General features: G+C 40.5%; 1 protein-coding gene and 1 long non-coding RNA gene across 2 annotated transcripts in view; one reads left to right on the top strand and one right to left on the bottom strand.

Annotated features, from left to right (window-relative positions):
• Positions 1-27,450, top strand: part of LOC108612872 (Ig-like and fibronectin type-III domain-containing protein 2) — a 48,172-nt gene that overhangs the window by 17,734 nt on the left and 2,988 nt on the right. The window contains exons 2-13 of the mRNA XM_089468246.1: positions 18,260-18,350; positions 18,424-18,594; positions 18,649-18,786; positions 18,839-19,964; positions 20,021-20,234; positions 20,292-20,565; positions 21,412-21,669; positions 21,839-22,161; positions 26,389-26,536; positions 26,699-26,834; positions 26,907-27,099; positions 27,168-27,414. Coding sequence (XP_089324372.1) covers positions 18,275-18,350; positions 18,424-18,594; positions 18,649-18,786; positions 18,839-19,964; positions 20,021-20,234; positions 20,292-20,565; positions 21,412-21,669; positions 21,839-22,161; positions 26,389-26,536; positions 26,699-26,834; positions 26,907-27,099; positions 27,168-27,414 — 3,304 coding nt within the window. The 5' untranslated portion in view covers positions 18,260-18,274. The remainder of the gene's footprint in view (positions 1-18,259; positions 18,351-18,423; positions 18,595-18,648; positions 18,787-18,838; positions 19,965-20,020; positions 20,235-20,291; positions 20,566-21,411; positions 21,670-21,838; positions 22,162-26,388; positions 26,537-26,698; positions 26,835-26,906; positions 27,100-27,167; positions 27,415-27,450) is intronic.
• The window catches only part of LOC149269488 (uncharacterized), a 38,268-nt gene continuing 13,905 nt past the window's right edge, over positions 3,088-27,450 (bottom strand). The window contains exon 3 of the long non-coding RNA XR_016269978.1: positions 3,088-4,135. This is a non-coding gene — a long non-coding RNA (uncharacterized LOC149269488). The remainder of the gene's footprint in view (positions 4,136-27,450) is intronic.

Raw genomic sequence — 27,450 nt, 5'->3', positions numbered from 1 at the left:
TTCACGCCTCGAATTAATCCCATCAGCTCCCCCTGTGGCGAGACTGAGAATTGAATCCTTACAGCGTACTTGGATTATGCTGTATATTGTGTACTTATTATAGAAACCTCACACTATTTGCCTAGGATCCAGTCCTATCCCCTGCTGAGCGAATAATTTATATATATGTAAATATAATGTTCCCAATTTCCTTTGGACATTTACAATTTTGAAAAACTGTTATCTCATACCTATATGTAGTATGTGATAAGTTCACTTTACCTACGAAACGTAAAGGAATTTAGTTTAATGATAAGTAGGAGTTAAGAGATGGTTATTTTACTTCGAGCTGAATGTTTCTAACCACATGCAAAAACTGGAAGTAATTAAAAATAGAAGAGCTCCTGCATGCAATGGAAACCATATTTATTATTATTTGTCTGCAATCCCATACTTGTTATCTTTGTTATTGATAATCAAGTGCAGACGAAAAACAAGTAAGAAGACTCTAGTCGAGACTGCTCGACTAGGAGATACCCTGAACCCTCCAAGCTGATATTCTAATCATTCTGCACTTTTTTTATGCACACATGCATACACATGCATCCACACGCACGCATAAGCCTGCGCTCTGCTAACTGCGCAGTAAGCAGCGACTGCGCTTGGGCTGCGCTGCAGTGTGGGCAATATTATGAGAATTTATTTGTTGAATAATTTCTGTTGTAGACATACGATCTTAATGAAACTATCAGAGCGTAATCATATGGTGAATATGTATGTACATTCCAAAGCCCAAGTCTCTAGTACTTGAAATGCGTTTTTTACAAATTGGGGGGAAACGGGTGAATTACAAAATCATTGTATCGATTAACTTTATATACAACGCAAATTTGAAGACTCCAGGTCCAAAAATGTTCAAATTAGGCTAAAAAAACAAAATCAATTTTTCGATTATTCTCGATAAAAAAGTTATCGGACGATTTATCGAAAAAATAAAGCAAACTCGTACTGCGTATGGTACTCACGAGTATGCATGCCAAATTTCAGCTCTCTAGCTCTTATAACTTCTCAGATCGACGCACTCATACGGACGGACGGACGGACGGACGGACAGGGCTATATCGACTCAGCTCGTCGCGCTGATCAAGAATATATATACTTTCTGGGGTCTGCCACGCCTCCTTCTGCCCGTTACATACTTTTTCACAAAACCATTATACCCTGATTTCCCATTGAAAATGGGTTCAGGGTATAATAAAATGCAAGTTAAGTGCATTAAGAGTGCATTTCGAGCATTGCTTATAACAATGTTTAGAGGGTATCGTCGTGTTAAGCACTTTTGGCGAGAAGTCGCATTTTGGCTGAACCCATTGAAAATGGGAAATCAGGGTATAATGGTTTTGTAAAAAGTATGTAACAGGCAGAAGGAATCATCGCAGACCCCATAAAGTATATATTCTTGATCAGGACGACGAGCTCAGCCGATATAGTCCTGACCGTCTGTCCGTCCGTATGAACGCCTAGATCACAGAAGTTATAAGAGCTAGAGAGCTGAAATTTCGCATGTAGACTCGTGTATACCATACCACTGGTCAGTGACCATACGCAGTACCAGTGTTGCTTATTTTTTCGATAGCTCATCCGATAACTTTTATCGATAATAATCGGAAAATTTAGTTTGTTTTTTCAGCCTAATTTGAACACTTTTACACCTAGAGACTTCAGATTTACCGTGTATATACAGTTGATCGATACGATGATTTTGTAATCTACAGATTTTGGATACCACGCCTCTTTCGCCTTTAATTTGTAAAAAATGCCATTCAAGTACTAGAGACTTGTGTTTTGGAATGTACACACATTTTAGATAGATTTTAGATTTTTCATATAGATTTTAGATTTTTCATATAGATAGTCCATCTACAAAAGAAACTATTCAACAATTAAATTCTCATACTATTGCCCACACTGCAGCGCAGCCCAAGCGCAATCGCTGCTAACTGCGCAGTCAGCAGAGCACGGGATTATACGTGAAAGAAGTGCAGAATGAGTAGAATATCAGCTTGGAGGGTTCAGGGTATCTCCTAGTCGAGCAGTCTCGACTAGAGTCTTCTTACTTGTTATACCCTGAACCCATTGAAAATGGGAAATCAGGGTATAATGGTTTTGTGAAAAAGTATGTAACGGGCAGAAGGAGGCGTGGCAGACCCCACAAAGTATATATATTCTTGATCAGCGTGACGAGCTGAGTCGATATAGCCCTGTCCGTCTGTCCGTCCGTCCGTCCGTCCGTCCGTCCGTCCGTCCGTCCGTCCGTCCGTATGAGTGCGTCGATCTCAGAAGTTACAAGAGCTAGAGAGCTGAAATTTGGCATGCATACTCGTGAGTACCATACGCAGTACGAGTTTACTTTATTTTTTCGATAAATCGTCCGATAACTTTTTTATCGAGAATAATCGAAAAATTGATTTTGTTTTTTTGGCCTAATTTGAACATTTTTAGACCTGGAGTCTTCAAATTTGCGTTGTATATTAAGTTAATCGGTACAAAGATTTTGTAATTTACAGATTTTGGATACCACGCCCCCTTCACCCCAAATTTGTAAAAGACGCATTTCAAGTACTAGAGACTTGGGCTTTGGAATGTACACACATATTCTTCATATGATTACGCCCTAAAAGTTTCATTAAGATCGTATGTCTACAAAAGAAATTATTCAACAAATAAATTCTCATAATATTGCCCACACTGCAGCGCAGCCCAAGCGCAGTCGCTGCTTACTGCGCAGTTAGCAGAGTGCAGGCTTATGCGTGCGTGTGGAAGCATGTGTATGTATGTGTGCATAAAAGAAGTGCAGAATGATTAGAATATCAGCTTGGAGGGTTCAGGGTATCTCCTAGTCGAGCAGTCTCGACTGGAGCCTTCTTACTTGTTTTTGTGATGGTTTTTGCTGTTATGCTACACTTGGCGATGTCCGTCCGTTGATTGTTTATCACAAAAACTGCACAAAATCAAATAAGCAACACCATGCCGACAACTTTTATGCAGTGGAAAAAGCTAAAGTTGAGCAAAGGAATAGGAGTTGAGCAAACCGGCAGCCAACAAATACATATTGCTAGCACAAACTGCAAGCCATCAAAAGCCGGAAACTGAATTTTGTGGCAGAAGTTAAGCCAACGTAAAACTTGTCGATTGTGCGTTGGCTGCTGCGGCGGCATCAAAACTTTTTACTTCTTAGATTTTTTATTGCGAAATTTCTGCCAACATCTGATTTGACTGAGGACTTATAGCCTGGCTACCACATCTTCCCTCGGTCGTCTATGCGGCATTAAAAGGTAGCAAAAATGTATTCCCGTTTGAGCCAGAATATCGTTTGGGCTCTGATTGTATTCTTCATCTCAGAGACTTGGCCAAGCAAGAAAAAGTCTAATACAATAATGGCTGACACGCAATGTTCAAAGAACAATTTAGATTATTTTGTAACCTATCCCGTTGTGCAGAAAGTTAACCTATTGAATACTTGGGAACTTGGTAATGAATCAAGAGATTTTTAGTAAAATAGATATTACAATAGTAGAGGTTTTTTCTTTCGTATTTCTACCTTCATCTCGCTACTATCCGGTTATTAGTTAGGCGCTCTTTCATGGTTATTTACTAAGAATTTCATATTGGCTTGCATACACTTTCACTTGGCTAGATCTATAAGTAAATCAATTCATGTAATGGGTTCTCGTTTGCTAAAAACATTTTGGCTTTTTCTTGACATTTTGTGTGTGACTCTCTTTTTTTTGACGGTAGTTACCAATTTCGTGTTGCAGAAGTTTGTTTATAAATCAACTTTTTGTGGTGCAGGAGCGAACTTTTCCATTTGAGAGGCAGAGTGCATATATTTTTGCATAATGCTCCCCAGTCCAGTTAGTGGACCCAATGCTGTTTTCGCTGTTGAATAGAAAAAGTCCTCTACTATTTACATTAGTTTGCACATTATTGGGATAACAGATTGGACCACTGGTAACTGGGAATTGTGGCATCAGTTGATGCATCGTCTGCAATATGTTTTTTATGACACATCGTTGGTAATTGTTATGGTTGTTATGGTTGCGCTTTCATTTTTTGCGTTAAACGTCACGTTAAACAAAGACTTCTTGAGGGTTACCTTAAAAAAAAAAAAAAATTAATTTGAAGAAGGTCGTTAAAAAAAAAAAAAAAAAACTACCACAAAAATAGTTTTGTTGTTAAGTTTATTACAGCTTTGTTTTGTTGAAATTGATAGGATGAAGCGAGGTGATGCTACTTCATGGTGGCATTGATGATGAAATTTATTTATTATATTAAATATAGCAAGAAACTACGGTAGAAAATGAAATTTGACACCATAATTTGGCCAATTAGTGAACGCACATGTCAAACAACGCTGAGCAGCGACAAACGAGTTTTCAATGGGTGATACATACATATGTATGTGTGTACATGCAGCATGCAAGCATTTTCTTATGCATGTGCACACTCACATTCGTGCACACTTGCATTCTATTCTGAGAATCACAATCACGATTTAAGTGTATTTGAATCATCACCTTAGAATTAATGAGCTCGAATCTTGTCGATGTTGTGAGATTCGAAGCTCATAAGTTTATAAGATTTTCGTATACTTAAACCTCCAGATAGCTTGGGTTTAGAGGATCTACTAGTGGGGTACACCGACTAAAGTTTTCTTGCTAGTCTATAAACTGGTATACGCTGCATACCGATTAAGTTTCAAATAAAAATTACCATTAACAAGTAAGAAAGCTGTAGTCGAGACTATTCGACTATAAGATCCCCTGAACAACTGATATTTCAGAGCATTTTCCGATTTTTTACGCCACTAGTGGGCAGATCGGGAAAATTTTAACACTTTATAAATCGGAGATATACACGAATGTGTATTCCAAATTTTAAGTCTCTAGCTTCAATAGCGCCGAAATAAATTACATTCGTACGGACAGACGGAAAGACGGACGGACAAGATGGACATTGCAAAAAATCAATATACTAATTCACTTTCGTGATTGAGTATAAAAATATTCGATATTTAGGCAAAAAAACCTTCCAATATAAATATATTGGTTATACAAAAAATATTGATGTATTGATGTTTTGCTCTATTTTCGACAGCCCTAGAATGCATGTGTATGTATGTATGTGTGCATAAAAAAAGTGCAGAATGATTAGAATATCAGCTTGCAGGGCTCAGGGTATCTTTTAGTCGATTAGTCTGGAGTAAAATAAGACGTAATTCCATAAAGAGTTTTAAGCAATCCCCTCAATATTCGTGCTAACACTCATAATACTTTCCGCGACATTCTTTAATATTTGGCATCGTTTTTGGTAATAGGAAGGTGTTGTCACCATTAGTGAGGTGAGTTCCAAAAATAGGAAACTGTTTGTGCGTTATGGCAAGCGAAAAGTTTGTGGTTTGAAAGACGATAAAACAGCCATTGGCTGTGTGGCAGTGTTTGTGCCCACGCAATGGCCAACTTTGAGAATCGTTGACATGTGAAATTTTAATTAAAACTGCAAGGAAAATAATGCAAAATTGCCTTTCAGTAGCAGTTAACTTGCCCAAAGTGCAGTCAACCTGTAAGGGCAGCAGCAACAGCAACAGCAACGGAAACAAAAATGTCAAACGACCACGTCAAAAATATCAAGAGCATAAGCAGAGGCTGGCAGCGCGTTCGCAGTTTGGCAAGGCATGTGCATGGCACAAAGCCTTTAAGTGCTGCCAACAAGCTGCAAGCGACAACACAGCATCAACATCATCATCAGCAGCAGCAGCAGCAGCAGCAGAAGCATCAGAAGCGGGGTACAAGCTGGAGTAAAAAGTTGCCAACTGTGTAAAATAGTTGCCAACTTGCATGTGCATCATTCTGCTGCTCTCCCGCATCTGCAACTGCGGCTCATTAGCGCCCACCGACTACGACTACAAGCTGGGTTGGTTTGACTTTGCCCCACGTTGCTAGGCAAACTTGCCGCCAATCCTTGTCTATTGATGCGACATTTTGTTGAAATTGAGTTAGCCGCAATCTGAAGTTTCGCGTGCCAAGATGCTAGGCTAAAACAGAAGCCGGTATTCACGTAATACGATTGCTGCCACAATGTGGCGTGTTAAGTGGGCGACAGCTTGAATGATCACAGGACTGGTAATAGTCCTGGTCCTAGTTCTGGCTCTGGTTCAGGTTCAGAGAACCCAACCTAACCCAATTGAAGTGATTGCCCCGTTCAACAACTTTAAACTTTCGACTCTTGCTGTGAAAATGGCCTTAATAAATGTTTCGCAACTTTTAGAGCAGACAAGAGCCAACCTTTTCAAGTGATTAAATTGTTGTAAAAAATATGTGTTGAAAAGTAAATACTCTATTGATTACCTTTGGTGCCGACCTCTGCCAAATTTACCCAATTTGCCCAAAGACCAACAAAACAGTTGCACTACTTGTCTTCTACCTCCCCGTGCCCCCATGGGGAAATATAATAGTACAACTGGGTATGCAGCACGGAGCATGGAGCTCTAGCTAACGGCGTTTGTTTTACTTTTGTTAAAGTTGTTGCCACTTTTTAGGGCTTTGAATAGTCCCTTGCTCCCCTTGCTGTACCGGGAGACTTGTAAATCTAATTTCTAGCCTCACAAACTGAGTCCGCGTCAACGGGCTGCTCCATCTGCGGCCATGTAACGTCAACTTCTACAACTTCGTCAGCCCGTTAACTGTAGAGTTTTGACGTCGACAGACGTCAGACGCTAGACGGCAGACATCCGACATCGGGCATCAGACGTCAGACGTCAGTTGTTGCCACTTTTGAGTTGACTGGCTTTTAAGCTGTTGCCACTGCGCGTACGAACTGCAGTTAACACATGACTCCACACACGCTGTAAGTGTGTGTTTATCAGGACGTAAGTGTGTGCGTAAGCCGTAAGTTGGGGTTGTGTGTGTGCGTTTTTTGCATGCCTTAGACTGCCTAAAGATCTTTTTATAAACATGTAACTACAGCGCAATCTTACACATACATACACGGCAGGGCTGCTAGAAATGCGTGCCACATATGGGAGATGCCATTGCAACTGTTCTTGGCATCGGTAAGAATGGAAGCGCCGGAAGTCGGCAAGCAAAGCGGCGGAAATGTAAAGTCAATGCCGTCGTTTCTGCATTTTTCTGCTAGTTTTTTTCTTTTTATACCCTGAACCCATTTTCAATGGGAAATCAGGGTATAATGGTTTTGTTGAAATGTATGTAACAGGCAGAAGGAGGCGTGGCAGACCACAAAGTATATATATTCTTTATCAGCGCGACGAGCTGAGTCGATTTGGCCCTGTCCGTCTGTCTGTCCGTCCGTCTGTCCGTATGTATGAACGCGTCGATTTCAGAAGATATAAGAGCTAGAGACTTCAATTTTTTTGAAATGTCCGTATTTACAGCGCGGATATCGAGTTTATCATTAAAAATCGATAACTCAACCCAATCTTTTTTTATCGATAAAAACCCTTATCGAAAACCAGTTATAAAATTATATCTTCTACATTTCTATTGCTAGTCTCCAAATTTTTAATGTATGCTTATATGCAATTTATACAATTTCGGGTTTTGTTCAAATTTACCCTCACCTCTATGTTCACCCCCTTACCCTCATGTTTGTAAAAGGCGTATTTCAAATACTAGAGACTTGTGCAAATACATGCATATCCATGTTATAATCATATTCTGAAAGTTTCATTAAGATCGTATGTCGCATGTCGTATATGTAAGAAGACTAGTCGAGACTGCTCGACTAGGAGATACCCTGAACCCTCTAATCTGATATTCTAATCAGTCTGCACTTCTTTTCGACCCACATACATACACACGCTCGTATTAGAACGCGTTCTGCTAACTGCGCAGTAAGCAGCGACTGCGCTGGGGCTGCGCTGTAGTGTAAGAACTTATTTGTTGAACACGTCTCTAGTACTTGAAATACGCCTTTTACAAAGGTGAGGGTGAGGGGGTGGATATAAGGGTGGGGGGTAAATTACAACAAAAATCGAAATTATATAAAATACATATGAGTCTACATTTAAAATTTGGAAGCTTTAGCTCGAAAGGTATTGGAGATATAATTAAATAACTAGCTTTCGATAAGGTCTTTAATTGATAATAAAATATCGGGAGTAGTTATCGATATGTAGAGAAAAAGTCGATATGCGCGTGAGATACACGGATCTAGGAAAAAAATATATCCTGATTTCCCATTTTCAATGGGTTCAGGGTATAATTAAAAAAAATTATGATAAACTGATTAAAATATTAATATTGTATTATATTGTATTGTCGATGCAGGCCCAGAGTATCAAACAGTTTGTCATTCCCCACTATACAAACACTCATGTCTTTTCATCAGTAGGGCGAATTGTAAGGTATTGTTGTGACTGTCGTCTGGTGTCTTCTATTCGTGCTCACATATTATCATTTACCGGATTTGTGCATCTTTCTTTGCATTGTTTTTGTTGTTGTTTTTGTTGTTGTTTTGTTGTTGCATTGTGCATTTGTGCTTGAAGCAACTTATGAAAAGTGCACAAAAGTTTTGCTGTTTTGCCTAGTTAAATGAGCACATGAGCTCAGCACACTCTGAAAATTATATTTATATTTATTTAAACTGTCATGCGTATATTCATACGCAATTATGTCAGATTAGCTATTGCTGCACATGCTTGAGTACATATGAGGACCTTCCGCTGTGCAATTGTACGAAGTTTCTATAATTTTTTAAATTTTCCTGCAGCAGTAAAGTTTCCATAAAGAGTGTATATTGTGTTCTCCTGCAGGACAATGACCTTATACTTAGCTTGTTGAGGCTTGAAACTTGGCTTATTTAGAATAAAAGAGTATGCATTTAGCAAAAAGAGTATGACCCCTGCGTTAATGCTATAACTCGAGCCCAGACTTCGCTTTCACTTACCTCAGTGACAAAAGTGCTTTGAGAATTCATCTGCCGAGGCAGACCTCTGCTCTTATTATAATTATTATAATATTGTCGAAAACATTTATAAACCACTTTTATGCAGAAAATGTCTATAAGTTCGGTGGGTCTTATATGTAAGGTCCTCAGCCTAATGTTTTGTAAATATTATATTGTATTCCCGTTTGATAAAAAGAGCGTAACATTTGTAAGCTAAGCTTACAACTACAGTATAGTTGCCTTGCTTTGACCGTAAACGAGATTTTTAGTTTAAAGTTTCTATAAGCAATAAATTTACATTTATTATGCTTATCTATGTGCAATAAATAAGGCTCAAGTTGCTTATTATGGCATTATTAATATTATTATGATTTTATTTGATTCTTCCCAGTTGATTATTTGCTTAAATTCTTGTCTTTATAGTTATAGCGGAAATTAGTTTAAGACACAAACATGTTGTATTTCATATTTACTTTATTCCTAGTCGTACTTGGTAACATTTCCAGATAGCAATAAATAATTACTTTATTTCTAGTTCTAATTTATAAAGCTGCTATTGAACCCTTGAATACCTCTATTTCATCTATCTACCTATCTTAATAATTATGAACTCAATACAAATTCTCGCTTCGCTTAAGAGCTGTATGTCAGTATAGATGCCGTTTTCATAATGTTATTTTAACAAATTGCCCTTGCTTGGTTCACAAGCAACACACTGTGCACGCATATCTACCGAAAACTATCGTTTTCAACGCGCTGACAAAAAGTTTGTGAAGCTTAAATGGAAGTTTTCATCTAGATGGTTCCGTCTACCAGGGCTTATGGGGTAAGCGGACTGCTTATCGGCTCTAAAAAGTTTCTTAGCCCAATAACTTTGTGTTTGCGATGTTGTCCAAAAAGTTGTCACGCAATTTTTTATCATTACATTTGCTTAGACAACATATATCAAGAACAGGCCTATGCATACCCTGCCGGACTCACATGGGCTCTGCGAATACGTACTCGTCGCAGATGTACTTGGAGGGGCCCTCGGAATCGTTGAACAGTGTTGCTCACCTTGCAGTAAGCTGTAAAATTTGTTTTGGTTTTTGGCTTAGTGTCGCCAGGTGGTTAGTTACCCTCAACCACACAATACACACACACATATCGGCAAATATACGCAAGTATACGCAAGTGCTGTCACCGCTGTTAAGTATTCCATACCTTTACTTACTCTTGTGTGTGTGAGTGTGGAAATCACAGCCGCACAGATCACAGAAAAGCTGCTTAAAAGCATAAACAAAAACATTTGCAAAAAGTAAAATGCTGTTGTTTTTTGTGTGCCATGTCGAAAAATATTTTACACCTTTACACAAGGGTACAATTTACGGAGACTTTTAACTACCGCTCTGACGCAGTCCTTATCTGGGCGTCCAAAAGGGCAAACTCCGACACACAAGCAACAAGGTAAACATTTTAGGTAATTAAGAAAAATTACCTCTTTAAAAAAGAGCAATGTTTTAAATAAAAAATAAAAAAGCCAAAGCCAAAGCTAAAACAAAAACAAAGGGACAACAGAAGCCATAAAGTAGCTTCAGTCTAATACAGGCAAGCCAAAGGACGAACTCGTCCTGCCGGACAAGTCCACAGCCATGGCAACCATGTTGCGAATTGACTGCTGGCTTGGGCTGAGCTGGGCTGGGCAGCGCTCTGCTCACCCACACTCAACTCCATGACTGGCCGTCACCGTCTCCCACCACGTTTTTGTGGCGTAGAGTTTAAACTTTGAATTAGCCGGAAAGTGGAAAGTGGAAAGCGTTGTTGGTTTGCTTTTAAAATGTTTTGCGGTGTACTCCATTTATCAAAAAAGATATCTTGGAGTGCGCACCTTATCCAGCAACTGTCATTTGTCAGTCCCTTTCTTCGGATCGAGGATGAAAATAGGCTAAATATATAAAGTAGCTGCTTGCTTAGTACTTTTACTCCTTAATTAAATTCGAATTTAATTCACAGCGCTCAGTGGCTATTGGCTCTTTACTTAAATAAGTACAAAGTTGCCGCGATATTGTTTGTTTATCAAAATTGACTGGCTGCATGACAGTTTACTTAATTTATTAAAATCAAATACATTTTTTAAAGTACTACTCAGCTGATTCCTGAGATATGTATAGGCGAGAGCTTGCGCAGCATTGGCAATTGCATTGAATTGAATTGAATAATTAGTTAATTTGAAGCAAATTAATCGAAATACCAATTGGCTTAAATTCCAATTGCTAGACTCGCATTCGGCTTGAATTAGAAAATGTGTTTATTATGTTGCGAATGATGAATTTCCAATTATGAAAATTATATTATGAAAATCTGATTACGATTTTAGCTAACGAAGCTCAGCGCGGTTAACGATAGCTACTAATGACATTTGCGAGCCCTACCGTTAGTGAGATGACTACAAAGCCCGGAGGACTGAGTCGTACAAGATGCCAGCACTCATCCAGCTCCCCCGCGTGTCGCTGACGAGGAAACAAGACGTTTACCGCTCTTTTTAACGCGGTGCCCTTGTGCTAATAAAATCAAAACTGATTACCACATCTTCTTCAGCGGGCACGCTCCTCCGTACGACATACGGAATCGAAGCATGCATATCGTATTACTCATACGCCACGTTATACAATTTGCTGGGGACGAGCGGAATGAGTCGAAACGCTGACTGCTCCGACAGGGAATCGGGCAAATGAAGACAAGTAGATGTCATCCGTGTAAAGCACGTATACGTACATGAGTGTATGAGTGATGGGTTGGGTGAGGGTGGTTTGGGTTTGGGTTGGTTAGGGCTGCTCTGCGTTCGTGTCCGTGTCTGCTTTTATGGCTGCGCACAACGGCTGCAAGGCAATAACAAGGAAGGCAAAGCAACAGCAGAAACAATTAATTGAGTGGCTCCCCGTACGTGTCGCACTATGTCGGAGTGCAACTGCGCCAGCCAGTGAAAACGAAAGATAAAACGTTTTGCAATAGCGCTATAATTTAATCAAATTTGTCACGCTTGCAATTGAGCGACTCCCGGGAGCCAGAGATACAGCCACAGGCACAGCCAGAAGCAGTCGTCGCCAGCATCGTTCTATTGTGGGGCATAGGAAAAGTGCAAGTACGTGAGGCAGTTGTCGCAAAGCTTTCGCCTGAGCAATTTATGAATGGGCGTTCAGTGTCAAAGATCCAACTATGTCGGCGTCTCAGGTGTTTCGTGTTCTGCCATGTAAATTCAATTTAGAATGCGTTTAGGGCTCATCAAATACGCCTTGCAATGGCTACGAGTGAGTCAGCCCACGAGGCTGGCTCGTTCCCATCCCCTTCCCTCTAGTCATTACTACAAAATGCCCAAGGCTATTGTTTTTGCATTGTTGTCGTCGGCATTGTCATTGGTCAGCGGGCGTGATTCGCATTGGGTGCTTCGTGCTGCGAGCGTGCCACAAACCTCTGATGCCCTACAAGTGCCACTAGCAATGGCCAGGGGCAAACAAACAATCTTCTAGCAGACACCAGCAGTCGAGGCTGAGGGGTGACACTGACGGCGTCATGACGGGGTGGCTCGGTAGAACGTGGTGGCCAATAACTGGGTGGACGAATGGTGAAAGCTCATCTAGTTTCCATGGCATTACTGCATCCCGGGCTCGGCAAAGCACATTTCATTGATACGTGAAAATGTTAAATCGTTTTAATGAGCTCTTTAACCACATCATTAATTTGGCCTTCATGATTTAATAAATCATTGATTTCGTTGCCGCGCAGATGGATGTTGTAATGTTATAGGTGAAAAATTTAAAGCTTTCCCCACTACTTAAATTTTTTATGAAAACTTTATTATAAGTAGTAAAAGTGTCTTTGTGCTTGAAATATAACCTAATAAAATCAGTTCTTTCCAATATCTATTACTTAGTTTACCCTTACTGAAGCCAAAATGGTTATGGCTTATTATGGTACCAAACAGGTATTTGTAATCTCTTCTACAAAGAGAGTTGCTTATGACCTTCGGAGCATCTCTCAAAATATAAGACCTTTATAAACATTGAGTGAGTGTATAGTGGAATTATTATATATTTGGGATATTTTTATATTCATTTACGAAAGTGAAGTGAGTATATTGGTTTTGTGTCCATCTTACTGTCCATCCGTCTATTCGTTTACCCGTATAAAGCTATTGAAGCTAGAGAGTGGGGTTGTCGAATATTTTTAAAATATCGTATTGATATTCTTGATCAGGGCGACGAGTTAAGCTGATTTAGCCCTGTCCGTCTGTCTAGCCCTGTCCGTCTGTCTGTCCGTCCGTGCGTCTGTCAGTATGATTGAACGCGTCGATCTCAGAATATATTAGAGCTAGAGACAACCCTACTATAAATTTACTTTAAGTTTAGAGCACATGGCGGATATATCTATGCACATAGGGGCATCTCCTACAGTTTAGGGCCTAAAAGCTTCGATTTGGGATAGTTGAGTTACTGTTAACCTTCTCTATCGATGACCCAAAAATAATTGTTACGCCCTTTTAGGGGCGTGGCATACAGAAATATACCCTGTAATTTGTATTTTTTTTTTAGCGTAAGCCTCCAAGTTTTGCAGTTACGTTACCTTCAGCTCGTTGTAAGGTCTGATAAAAACTTACGAGCTCAAACCACCCTTAATTTGAACAGCATGGTTTTTTTTGGAGTGCGCAATGCTTAACCCACTATATTATCAATAATACTAAAGATAAAGCATACCAATGCATTTCGTCTTAAAGAGAATTTAATTCTCTTCACAATGAAAAAAGTTTTGTTCTTCTTCCAAAAATAACAACAATATGAGTAATTCAAATAGATGACTTAAGAGATAAACAAGTAAGAAAGCTATAGTCGAGACTGCTCGACTACGAGATCCCCTGAACCCTTGGAGCAATAGCTACTACAATAATTTTTCGCGCCTTTCAGCTTACACAAAAAAAAGGAACACACACAAACACATACACACACACAAACACATACACACACACATACACAAACACATACATACACAAGCACCCACGCATAAACACGAATGGGCTGCAGTGTGCGCTTACTATGAGAACTTAATTGTTTAATAACTTTTTTATGGACGTACGATCTTCATGAAACTTTCAGATTATGATCACAACATAGATATGCGTGTATTTGCTAAAGCACAAGTCTCTAGTATTTGAAATACGCTTTTTACAAAAGTGATGGTGAGGGGGTGGATATAGGGGTGGGGGGTAAATTTTAACAAAAACCGAAATTGCATAAATTGCATAAAAGCATACATTAAAAATTTGGAGACTCTAGCAATAAAGGTATATAATATAAAGGTTATTATCGATAAAAAAAGATCGGGATGAGTTATCGATTTTTAATGATAAACTCGATATCCTGTAATTACGGTCATTTAAAAAAAAAATTTGAAGTCTCTAGCACTTATATCTTCTGAAATCGACGCGTTCATACATACGGACAGACGGACAGACAGACGGACAGGGCCAAATCAATTCAGCTCGTCGCCCTGGTCAAGAATATATATACTTTGTGGGGTTTGCCACGCCCTCTTCTGCCTGTTACATATATTTCAACAAAACCATTATACCCTGATTTCCCATTGAAAATGGATTCAGGGTATAATAAAATATAAAAACGCTAGAATAACAAAAAAAGTTGCAATTATCAAAAACGAGTTTTCCGCGGGATTTGAACTCGCACCCAAGCCGAAAAGCATGTTCATGTCAAAATATCTAAAAAAAAAGATCGTCGGCGCTTTAGCCTACAGCACCACCGGGTCGTTTCGATCAAGAGTAGTTAAAACGAAATCACATTATTGTTATGACGCCACGTAGCAAAGAAAAACCAGTGTAGCTGCTGGAAATTCGAAAATTAATCGCAACGGTATTCTTAGAATATGCTAGAGCACGCATACAAATGAGCGCGTGTATAAGGCTGGAATGCTTGATGCTATTCGTGCAGACTTACATATATACATATGTATGTATTTGCGTATACATATGTATTTAATTTAAACTTATAAAATTATTCGACTAAGAAAAAGAAAAGTATTAAGTGCCATTCATTCAAGCTCGCACCTTCCCAATAAAATATCTATTTTATAAAAAACGAAATATGTATGAAATAGAGGTCTGCATGAATGTATTCATTTCTAAAACCATAGTACTGTACAGTAGTAAAATGTTCTCAAAAATACTGTACTCATTCCTTGCTGTACAGTATATTCAACTGTCAAAAAAAATCTGTACAACATTTTACTGTACTCACTTAGAATGACTGACAGTAAAAGCTGTACTCTTTTCAAATGAGTACATTTTTTTTGTCTCTTTCCCACACGTTGTACACCAAACTTCAATATGAGTATAGTAAATGTGATTGAGAACAACTGTAAAGATATTTTGAACTGCTCTGCTAAGCCTACTAATGAAAATGATGCAACGCAATAATATTGCAGCAGAGCGCGTGAAAAAAAAAAAAAAGAACAGCGAAGAGGTTTCGAACCTCCCCTACTCTAACATAATTTGCGTCGCCTTTAGCACCCGCACCACAGCTCTGTTTGACCAGATAGTTGCTAAAATAGAATAGCTTAATAAGAGATCGTCATCAGACAAAACTACAGTAACGGCTAGAAAGTCCAGAAATCACTCAAAATTCTAAGAATGTGAGAAAAGGCGCGCTTCTGTCTGTACGCATAGAATAGACGATGAGTGTGTGCACATGCATAGGAAAATCGCGCTAATCTGCTGTTAGCTTGAAGCCGGTATCCAATATATGGATATAAATATATGTTATTAAAAGTCAAAATAGTATAAATTATATACGTTTGTAATTTGAATGCAATGATGCAATGATCATAACAATAGCTATCGATGATTTTCCAATTTTATTGGGATCATGCCCTGTTTATACCCTGAACCCATTTTCAATGGGAAATCAGGGTATAACGGTTTTGTGAAAAAGTATGTAACGGGCAGAAGGAGGCGTGGCAGACCTCACAAAGTATATATATTCTTGATCAGCGCGACGAGCTGAGTCGATATAGCCCTGTCCGTCTGTCCGTCCGTCCGTATAAGTGCGTCGATCTCAGAAGTTATAAGAGCTAGGGAGCTGAAATTTGGCATGCATACTTGTGAGTACCATACGCAGTACGAGTTTGCTTTATTTTTTTCGATAAATCGTTCGATAACTTTTTTATCGAGAATAATCGAAAAATTGATTTTGTTTTTTTAGCCTAAATTGAACATTTTTAGACCTGGAGTGTTCAAATTTGCGTTGTATATAAAATTAATCGATACAAAGATTCTGTAATTTACAGATTTTGGATACCATGCCCCCTTCTCTCCCAATTTGTAAAAAAACGCATTTCAAGTATTAAAGACTTGGGCTTTGGAATGTAAACACATATTCACCATATGATTACGCTCTGATAGTTTCATTAAGATCGTATGTCTACAAAAGAAATTATTCTACAAATAAATTCTCATAATATTGCCCACACTGCAGCGCAGCCCAAGCGCAGTCGCTGCTTACTGCGCAGTTAGCAGAGCGCAGGCTTATGCGTGCGTGTGGATGCATGTGTATGTATGTGTGCATAAAATAAGTGCAGAATGATTAGAATATCAGCTTGGAGGGTTCAGGGTATCTCCTAGTCGAGCAGTCTCGACTGGAGCTTTCTTACTTGTTTTTTGTTGCGCACTAGACTTGAAAATTGCACTTTATACTCTGGTTGACAGCGTGAATGAGTCTTCTGCAATCGGTATCGCCCGATTGCTACGTTCTTACTTGTTTATGTATACTTATATGCATTTTATACAATTTCGGTTTTTTGTCAAAATTTACTAGAGACTTGCGCTTTTGCATGCATATCTATGATATATTTATAATCTGAAAGTTTCATGAAGATAGTCTATCCAGAAGAAAAGTTATTAAGCAATTAAGTTCCTATAGTAAGCCAACACTGTAGCCAATGCGTGTTTATGCGTGCGTACGTACATATGTATGTGCTTGTGCGTGTCTGTGTGCATATGCGAATAATTATTGAAATAACAGTTGCTCGAAGGGTTCAGGGGATCTCGTAGTCGGGCAGTCTCGACTAGAGCTTTCTTACTTGTTTTTTACTACTTGAGCAAAGAATGCCCAAAAGTACTTTTTATTAACAATAGCGGATATAATGAATTTATATTATTCTATGATGGCCATACAATAGAAACTAGTTAAACAGTACATTCATTTGGTGAAATGACCATCTGTCTCATTCTAGAGTTTCATTTTGTGATGTATATTCACAAGACTATATACATCTACTGCAGTCTATATATTTAAATGTATTAAAGCTTGAGATCTCCAAAAAGGGGCAGTTAAGTTTTTGGTAATTCTTTCCTTTACCAAAGCAATTCAACTGCTTTTTACCCTGAATTTAATCTCTTGTATCTAACGGAAAGCAGTGCAATGTCCATGTCAGTGCTCTCCATTACTGAATACGCGATTGCAATTGGGTGCGCCGCTGCTGGTATGGAACAGGGACTTCGTTGAAAACCGTTACTAAAATGTTTTTATGCTCAATGTACACACAAAATGAAAAAACAAATTCAAAAATACCATTCGTTGTAAAATAATGAGTGAGTTCAAAATACTTCGAGGTATATGCTATATAGTTTTTGAGGATAATTCTGATATGCCCAATAAGTATCTGAATTTGCTCAAGTCATTTAAAATTTTTCCTGTTTGGAGAAAAAATTATGAATATATACTAGTGTACCTCCTTTATTGATGAACTGAATCGAAGATTAGATGGCATTCTAAAGAGAAATGGCAAAAGGAATGTGATTCAGTAATAATTTATCTAATAAATTGATTAATATAATTATATATATATATTATATATATATACACACACACACACACATATATATATATATATATATATATATATATATATATATGTATATATATATATATATGTATATATGTATATGTATATATATATATATATATATGTGTGTGTGTGTGTGTGTGTGTGTGTGTGTGTCTGTGTGTCTGTGTGTGTGTTGGTAGTATCCTCAGGCAGAGGGCAACACTATTAGATTGTTCAGTCGAATTTAATATTTAATTCATACCACTCGTTATAACCAAACGACAGATAGATAGCAACGTTTAAGTCGAGTATATTGACAAATCACAATATGGAAACATAGTCGGTTGCGCCGACCATCATCTGACACTAAGTTGTACCGATTAGTAAAAATATATCCATATTAATGTTATTATTACTAATATATTTTCTTTTTCTGTTTTACTTTCAGGCAATAATAGGAATAATGCTCAAGCTGTTCGTGTTGCCAATAATAACGATATGTCTATTATTAACGAGCGTTAACTCAGGTGTGCCTATTGGTAAGTGAGCTTGCTGTAATATAAAATGGGCGAATGGTCCACTCATGTCAACTTGCAATCAACTGTGGTTTAGGAACTGGTGGCCCATCGCTGATATTTGAAAACAAAGACGCGCTGCTAACTTGCGTGGTCTCCGAAAACTCAGGCAACAACACAGTAATATGGAAGAAGGGTGACGAGATTTTAACGGCTGGCACGGTGCGTGTTACCAAGGATCACCGTGTTAGGGTGTTACACGATGAAAGTGAGTATAAGTGAACTTAGATGTGGCATTATCAATAAGCATCCTCATACACAGATCCCAGGGGGAGTAATCCGAACGTGGGTGGGGAGGTGTGGGTGTTGCTGATAAAGGGCCTTAAGGCAAGTGATTCGGGTGCCTACATTTGTGAGTTAAACTCCGATCCCGTATTACGTAGTATTCACATACTAACAGGTAAGTTAGTCTGGGTTATAGAGCCACTCAGTTCATACTAATGGGAATTTAGTTAAGGAGCTGTCAACTGCAACTGGCCTGCAGGCCAATGCCTCAGATCCAGTGCCAGCTGAATCTACCGATGTATTTCTGTTGCCACCGCCACTCAACGCTCAGGACAATCGCAGCTTTTGGCGCCCGAGTCAGTCTCCGCCGCAGCTGACTCATGATTTCACAGACTGCTGTGAGCGTGCGAATGTCTCCGCTCAGTGCATGGGCTTCTGCAACCTGCACAACATCTTGGATGGCACCACAGGCATCGATCCCGAGGCCTGCGAGAGGGACTTTCCGAGCATAGTGAGGTGCATGGCCGACGGCCGTAACCACGTGCCGTGCTGTGTGGAGAAGCAAATACCGGATCTGTGCCAGGATATGTGTCGTGGCGAATATACACCATTCACCGATCAACTCAAGACCCGGGTTTCATGCGTGCAGCACACCCTGACTGGGCTGCAGTGCATTCTCAAGGGCATTCAGCTGATACCCAGTACGCCCACGCGAGTCTCGATAGATAATGTGCGAGAAACAAGTGTTAACATAAGCTGGGCTCCACCGCAAAAGCTGGACGACCAAGTCTCCTACTATACTGTGAACCTGACCGTCTTGCACAGCTTCGACGAAGATGAGCTGAGTGGCGAGGCTAAGCACCAGGTGCAAGGCGCTCCCGTTACGGAGGAGATAATGTTGTACAATGTGACGGCCAATCAGACATTTCTTTCGCTCGACAAGCTGACGCCTCTCACTATGTATGCTGTCATAGTGACGGCCGTCAACGAGTTCGGTGCGAGTTTACCGAATGAGCGTCTGCGTTTCTTTACGCACACAAGCGCATCAGTGGCCGAGTCCCAGGCGGGCAGTCCGGATAAGCAGGTGATGCCCACCCTGCCGGACATACGCAGTTGCTGCGAGTCCAGTGGGATGACTCACCGCCTGTGCATGGATAAGATGTGCGATCCGCAGAAGACGGACTTGGCTACGCTGCCAGACCTAATGGTTTGTGCGCCGTGGTCGAACATCACCTTCAGTTGCTTGGCCAATAACATTGATCATACGCCCTGTTGCAGGGCCCGCGGCATACCCTCCGCATGTTTCCCGATATGTGCTGGGAAGCTGACGTCGCTAGACTTCAGCTTGTTTAAGTAAGTGACGAGAAAGTTGGTTTTCCAATGGATTTATATTGTATTATTTGGGATAGGTGCCTGCGCTTTATGTCTGAGTATAGCAGCTGTCTCTATCAAGGCTACGGCGTGCTGGCCGATCCTCCCTCTAAGCTGCGCACCGTTGCTAAAACGGACAACTTTGTCATTCTGGACTGGAATAACCCGAAGCGACTCGGCGAGTCTGTAAACACCTATCACGTTAAGTTCCGACGTCTCGGCGTTGGCGACGACTATCTAACTGTGGAAAAGGCACATATAATTGGGGCTACTTGCCAGACTGCTCGACTAATTTAATTAACTTTGCAGCGTCAGCCGCCACTCATTCTTGAAGGCCTGGAGCCGGACATCTATTACGAGTTCTATGTGGTATCAATTAATGCGTACGGAAAAAGCGAGCCCTCCCCACGTCTTATCACCCGGACCCTCCCAGCCGAGCTGGCCACAGTCCCCGTTGCCAAATACAACATGTCGACGTGCTGCAAGGCTTCAGGACTGCTGCCACAGTGTGCCCCGCTTTGTTCGTACAACATACGTCTGTCAGACATTGAAAATCTCGGTCCGGCATGTCGTGCCCAAATGCGTGAGTAGCATCCAAGCCCGCTTTTAATGATACCCACACATACACACATACATATGTACCTAGAAGACACTAATTAGTGTCAGTCCTGGAGCCTGGTTAATCAACTCGCAATTGGGTAATCCCTTTAGGCTTTCACTTTCACTGACTTACATGAGTTCATTTGACTTGTTTAGCCTTTTTATTGTCTGATAGGTATAGATAGAAATTATTTTTAGTCGCATTTAACCACAAACTTGGATAAGCTGTTATAAGGGCCAACAAATATTTTGACAGGGATTATGTTTGGGTTCGACTTACAGTTCGATTCATTGTTAAGAATAGTTCGAGCTTAGACTAAATGAAAGTTGAAAGTTTCTGCAAATTTTGTTGTTCCTATATACGTATATCTCGGTATAATAAATATGTTTCATTCTATATTTCTACATACATATATTTATTGAATTCACAAATCTTAATGGTAATCTTGGCAAAGATTGAAACAACCTGAATTATTAATAAGTAGCGGCGCTATTAAAATGATATGATACTTTCACTAAACTAAAGTTTTGTATATTGAATACAATACTGACACAATATTGAAAGTGATTACAATATTCTATTAGTTGGCGAAATATGCTGACTCAGTTACTGCTCTATTGGCTGCCCAACCGAGGCAAAGCGGCCAAAACTGTTGAGCTACCAAAATTGTTATTCATTGACGCTTTGCCAAGTACCTAAATTATTCAAATATCAAATTGATAATAATGATATATAGCGTACGGCGTTATAATTACAGCATGTCAAAGGCAAATGTTGCAAGCTCATGCAGATGCGTTCCCTTATTAACCTTCCATTGACTATTCGCAGCTATACTGGCGCGCTGTGCAGCCGGCGGACGTGACCACAGCCCTTGCTGCAGTCGACGCAGCGTTATAAACGCATGCATGCCACTTTGCCGTGGCGTCATGCCACTGGCGCTGACCACCAAATCGACAGCAGGAGCATCAGCAGCAGGAGCAGTCGCTGCTGTCGGCAGCATGTCTTCGTCGACTGCCTCCACATGGGCAAGCAATATGCCCGACTGCTTGTCGTACGCTGGCAACATTTTGCAATGCTTCGAGGAAGGTGAGTCGACATACGTCTGTGTGCGTCTGCGTCTGTGCGCTCTGTTGCACTCCATAGTTGTGTGTGCCGAATTAAGTATTTGATCAATGCCTGGGCTTAGCCCGCAAATTGGCAGACAAAACCAATATTGGCCAATTAAATTTGCGTTCAAACAACTGGTTGTTTCCAGGCACGAATAACATACCAGGGCCACCAGAAGATGTCCATGCAACAGCGATTACCAGCAGAAGCATAAGCATAGCCTGGACGCCGCCCAACGTCGACCCCGCCGCTCCCTATCACAGTGACACGGCAACTGGCGATGAGATTGAAGCTGCCACCAGCGCTGTGGCTGGCGATGTTGCATCAGCAGCAGACACCTCCCAGTCGCGCTCCTCGGCCGCGAGCGACGCTGCTGACGCTAACGATGCTAATGATGCCATTGAGTTCGTAGTTCAATATGGCAGAGTCAATAACATGACCATCTACGAGACGGTTGCCAAATTGGAGAATGTGAGTACAAGTATATAAAGAGTAGTTCAAGTTGATCAAACAAGTTTTACATGCGTGGACTCGCGACCAATATGCTATCTAGTATATTACGCCATGTTGTATTGCATGCTGTATATATTAAGCTTGGATATACCCTGTATTCAGCTCTTGAGTTTTTCAATACTCTAAATACATTAAAATTGAGATATCACGGCATGAAATTAAAATATATATATTCTTGATCAGGATGACGAGCTGAGCTCATCTAGCCATGTCCGTGTGAGAAATTAGGTTCGTGTTTAAGCGTCATAAAATAGACCAAACTGCACCCAAGCGCAGTCGCTGGGCCAACTACGCTCTTAGCAGAGCGCGCGCTTTTGCGAACGTGTGGATGCAAGCCCGGGGACCCCGATAAATTATAAACATAAGTATTTAGTATTTCCGAGTTTTACAATTTAGAAACTAATACTAGACAGCTGTATTTATCATTATCGCCCGTTCAAAATTGTATCAGAAAAGTTCATATAGATGAAAAGTTATTCAACAATTGATTCCATACTGCATACCATAACTGCAGTGTAAGCATGGTTGGTTGTAGAGTTGTGTATGCTGATTTCTAAGTAAATATAAAAGATTGACGTATGATGTCGCCTCTTTATAGTCTTCAGAGTATCTCCTAGACAAAGTCCCAGCGGGATCAGGGGATACAACTTTTCCAAATAGAGCTAACCTCTAAATGAATGAGTATAAAAATTATAATTATCATGAACTTTTATCAGTGCTCGTACTGGAGCTCTCGATAGTTTGATTCCAAATTTGGCATAAATATAATACCCGGCTGGCTACGATCTTTGAATATTAATTACACTCCAGGAAAATAAAAGCAGACTTAAGCCATTGTGAAATACTAGGTTTAATATGGAAAGCTTGTGCTGCGTTTGTTTGATCACTCTGCAATATGTGTGTATACATATAAATATTCGAGAGCTCCGCTGGCCATCTAAACATTTACTGGCACGTGCTGGGGGACAGTGGGGACCGAAGTGTTACTGTGGCTCATAACTGTCATATGGATAGGGCACGTGACCATAAACTAGTCAAAATAGTTCGCCCGAAACTGGCAAGCAAACAATGGAGCCAGAGTTGGCAAAATATACATATAAATTGCCATTGGCATTGTTGCAGCTATTGACTATTGTTGTCACACATCAAAGCTCAGCGGCAGTGCCACCTGCAGCATCAGCTGTGGCCATCAACAGAGTTATTGGCCCCAAAAACGGCAAGTGCTAAAAAATACAAAAACAACGTGCAAATGCTTGTCGCGTGTTGATGTTGCTGTTATTGTTGATATCGTTGTTGTTGTTGTTGTTATCGTTGTTCTTATTGTTGTTGTTATTATTGGTTTTGTTGATGCGCGCAAAATGTTTTCAATGTGGCCAGACCCCAGTGGCGGCCTGTCGACGGCGACCTACCCATAATGCCAGCATCCAGCACCCAGCTCCCAGCACCCAGCACCCAGCCACAGACACCCGCCGAATCGATATTGGAGAAGCCATTTACAGAGTGCAGCTGCTGTCAGCATTAGTTGTTGCCAATGTTCGGAGCGAATACCCTTGCAGACTGCATCGTAATTTTAGCATTAAATGCGCCGCACGGAAGTAGCTGTGCCACAGTCTGATCCTATCGATATATTTGATTACTAAGTACCTTTCGATCTCCTAATATATTTAATGTATATATAATCTAATATACTACGAAATACTGATTTGTTTTCTTGGTAACTTATAAATCAATCATAAGTCACATATCTGAAAGGGTGTTTAGTCTTCGAAGTAACGACGATAAGCATTTTATCTTGTTTTTCCTTCAGTTCAAAATTCATTCGCCTGTTCACTTTGGTTTTGTTAGCTTGGTCGAGAGAGCGCAGCTGCTGCAGAGCGTTGGCTTAGCTTATTTTATTTTTTTACCCTGACCGCCTGGTGTCAATTGGTTTAAATGCGCCCCGTGCTTCGGCTTCAGACTTTTCATTATTTGGTCCAACTATATAAATGTATATATATATATGCCCGTTGCAGCATCTCAAACTCTTTGCGAGGTTAAGAGTATTTTTGGCACGTGGAGCAGTCATGTGGCCTCGGCTATTCCCATCATAAATTTATTTGTTTTAGATGCGGCTGAGATATTGTTAATCATAATAAACTCGTATCGAAGTATGAGTTCATCAGTATCTGTAGACAAATATGCGTATATTATTATTAAGATATGCTTGACAAAGACAAGCTGATAGATACAAAATATTTTTACTTTATGTTGAGGTTATGTTGATAGTTATTGAAGAGCTTTGTAGGGCAGCTGTCTTTAACATTTCCCCATGAAGTGGGAAATAAACTATAATTTTTCGTGGAACTTTCGGTGCTTAAAATGGACATTTTTAAAGTGGAATTCAAGGAGCGAGTTATCAGAGCTTGGACAGCGTAGTGGGTGGGTCGGTTTGATGCCGCTGTCGACAAAATGTCGGTTTGTTTGTTGTTAGCAGAAACACCCTAAATGATGACCATAAAACTTTTTAGTGTGCTGGAATAAGGGAAATGATAAAATGGCTGCTCAGTCTACAGTTTACCAATTAAAATACATTTAAATTCCTATGCAGTTCCGCACTGGCACTGGCACAGCAGATGGTAGATGGAGCGTGGATGGCGAATTTAAAACTTGTGTCTTTGGAGTTGTGGAAAATGAGCACCTTGGGACGTATTTTTACGACCAAAAGTTCTCTGGTCTCCGTGCTAGTGGAGCAATGGTCTTTGCATATTTATTTGCCATATCGCTTGGTAACTGCTGCTTGGCATAGAATCTTTCCGGGTGCTGTAGCTTACCCTTTAGCTAATAGCTCACGTACTTGTGTGCACATTAATTATTCATTGGGGCATCGCTCGCTCGACTAACCTAATATTGTCACTCAGGGCCCATTTTTATTGTGGGCTTTCCCAATCAATGCTCCAAAGAGTAACAATAAGTGTTTCCTAGGGGCAGCCATTTAATCGGGCGATTGTTAGTATTATTCCCGTACCTGTGAACTTCTCAAATGGAATAGAATAATCAGAGTACGAATAAATGTAAATGGGATTATTTCCTGCGATAAAAGAAGCAAAGTTTCAAATATAATGCATGAGACACTCAATAGTACACCTTTAAGTACAGGTAATTATAAACAGTTATTTCGACACCTATAATGTATACAAAGCATGCAAAAGGGGTGCGATATCAAAGAGCAAACTGCATCTCGTTACGAGATATAATATGATTAATTGTTTGTTAGTCAAGTGTCTGCCATTGGCCCACTTACTAAAATGTCAATGTCTCTCACGAGCGTACCGAACGTAGACCGCATGTGTGCATCTTGCAAAATATTATAGGCAACGCGTGCGATCAGATTAGCAAACAAGTTACTTCAGAATATGGAAGAAAGAAAGAACTATCTGCGCTACCGAAGCAAATTAGCCCTGTCCGTCTGTCCGTCTGTCCGTATGCTTGAATGCGTCGATCTCAGAAGATATAAGAGCTAGAGACTTACAATTTTTTTCCTAGGTCCGCGTATACCACGTGCATATCGAGTTTTACTTTAAAAATCGATAACTTGCCCGCTTATTTTGTTGTCGATTAAAAACATTATAGGAAAACAATAATAAAATTATATCTGCTACATCTTTAAAGCTAGAGTCGCCAAATTTTAAATATAGACTTATGTGCTGGATATATGTATATAGTGCTGTAAACATAACATGCATGCATGTGAGCGAAATACAGCTGTCAATTTTGGCGATGGCTTTTGAAACAATCTGACGCCAGATGCGAATGACAATGGCAGTGCCATCGTTACGCGCTGTCAGCTGCGTTGGTGCTGGCTGGCGGTGTCACTTTGTGGCTAAATACCGCAAATCGCGCTACTTTGCAGCAATTACAAAAACTGCTAAACACGAGAATGAGTCTCACAGCAAGCTGATGCCCAGCCAGAGCCACAGCTATAGTTGCAGCTGCAGTCGCAGGTGCCATTGCACGGCAGTTACAATGCACTGACAAATTTTTTGCATTTCACGGATCTCGATTTAGTCATTCTCTGTTGTTACATTAACTATGTGTACAGCCCTGTATATATGTATGTGTGCATCAGCATAGAGTATTTTCTATTCGAGCATTCTCGACGTGCAGACAACATTCCATTTTTGAACATTTGCGTTATTTTACTCTTAGGAATTGACGACGAACGAGACTAGCATAGATCTGACCAACTTGGAAGAAAATGCCTTATACCGCATTACGGTTGTGGCGCGTGGAAAATTTGGCACATCGCTGCCGGCATCGATGCTGCTTGTAAATACGAGTGCTGCTGGCGAAAAAGGTAAGTGGCTGGGATCTGTGTGATCTGTGTGTCAATGTCGACAGATTTGCTAGGCTAGGCCGGTTTGGTTTGACTAGTTAGTCACTGGATATGGCATATGGCATATGGCTTATTGTATATTGAATTTACTGCCAATTGCTGCATCGACTTGTGTTTTTGTAGCACTGTATCCAAACGATACGTGGGGCGCACCGTCTCCGCCCCACTCGCTGACAGTGCTCACGCATAGCGCGACCTGGATGCAGATAACCTGGCAACCGTCTGAGTACTCGCATCCGCACGAACGGATCACATACAGGTGAGTTAGAGTCGTGTCGAGGCTGTTGACCAGGAGTATATGCCTTGTGTGGTACTAACCAGACTATTACAGAGTCTACCATAAGACGATGAACTCTGCTGACTTTACCAAGATCGAGACGAAGTTGGCCTGGCTGCGAATAACGAATCTAAAGCCCAGCTCCCAGCATGTGCTCTATGTGGAGGCGGTAGGCGAGCGGGCTACCTCGCTGCCCTCAGAGACCCTTGTGGCGTGGACAGATCCGGCGCTGCCTGCCTTTGTAGATGTAATGCCTGCTTCTTGCTACGCCTATGCTAAAGAGAGAAAAATGAATGACTGTTTTTTTTGCTTTAGCCCCCAACTGTACATCCGGCGGACAATATACCCGAGGGCGGATCGATGACAATTCTGTGCCTAGCTCTGGGCAACCCAGCCCCCACTATATCCCTGTACGTCGGGGGGCACCTAGTGCGACAGGACACTTCCCGGCATATGGTGACTGTCATTCACAATGTTTCCGCGGACATGGAGCACGTTTCATGTTACGCGGACAACGGTTACGGTGTGCCCATGCAAGCCACGCGACGCGTCAATATTTGCTGTAAGTTATCGAAATCGATCGAAATTGATGAATCTA

Source organism: Drosophila arizonae, chromosome 4, assembly GCF_054131065.1.
Source record: "Drosophila arizonae isolate 15081-1271.41 chromosome 4, UAZ_ARI_1.0, whole genome shotgun sequence".
Taxonomy (NCBI): Eukaryota; Metazoa; Arthropoda; class Insecta; order Diptera; family Drosophilidae; genus Drosophila; species Drosophila arizonae.
Note: the sequence above shows the minus strand (reverse complement) of the source record. Positions and strands in the feature narration are given on the sequence as shown.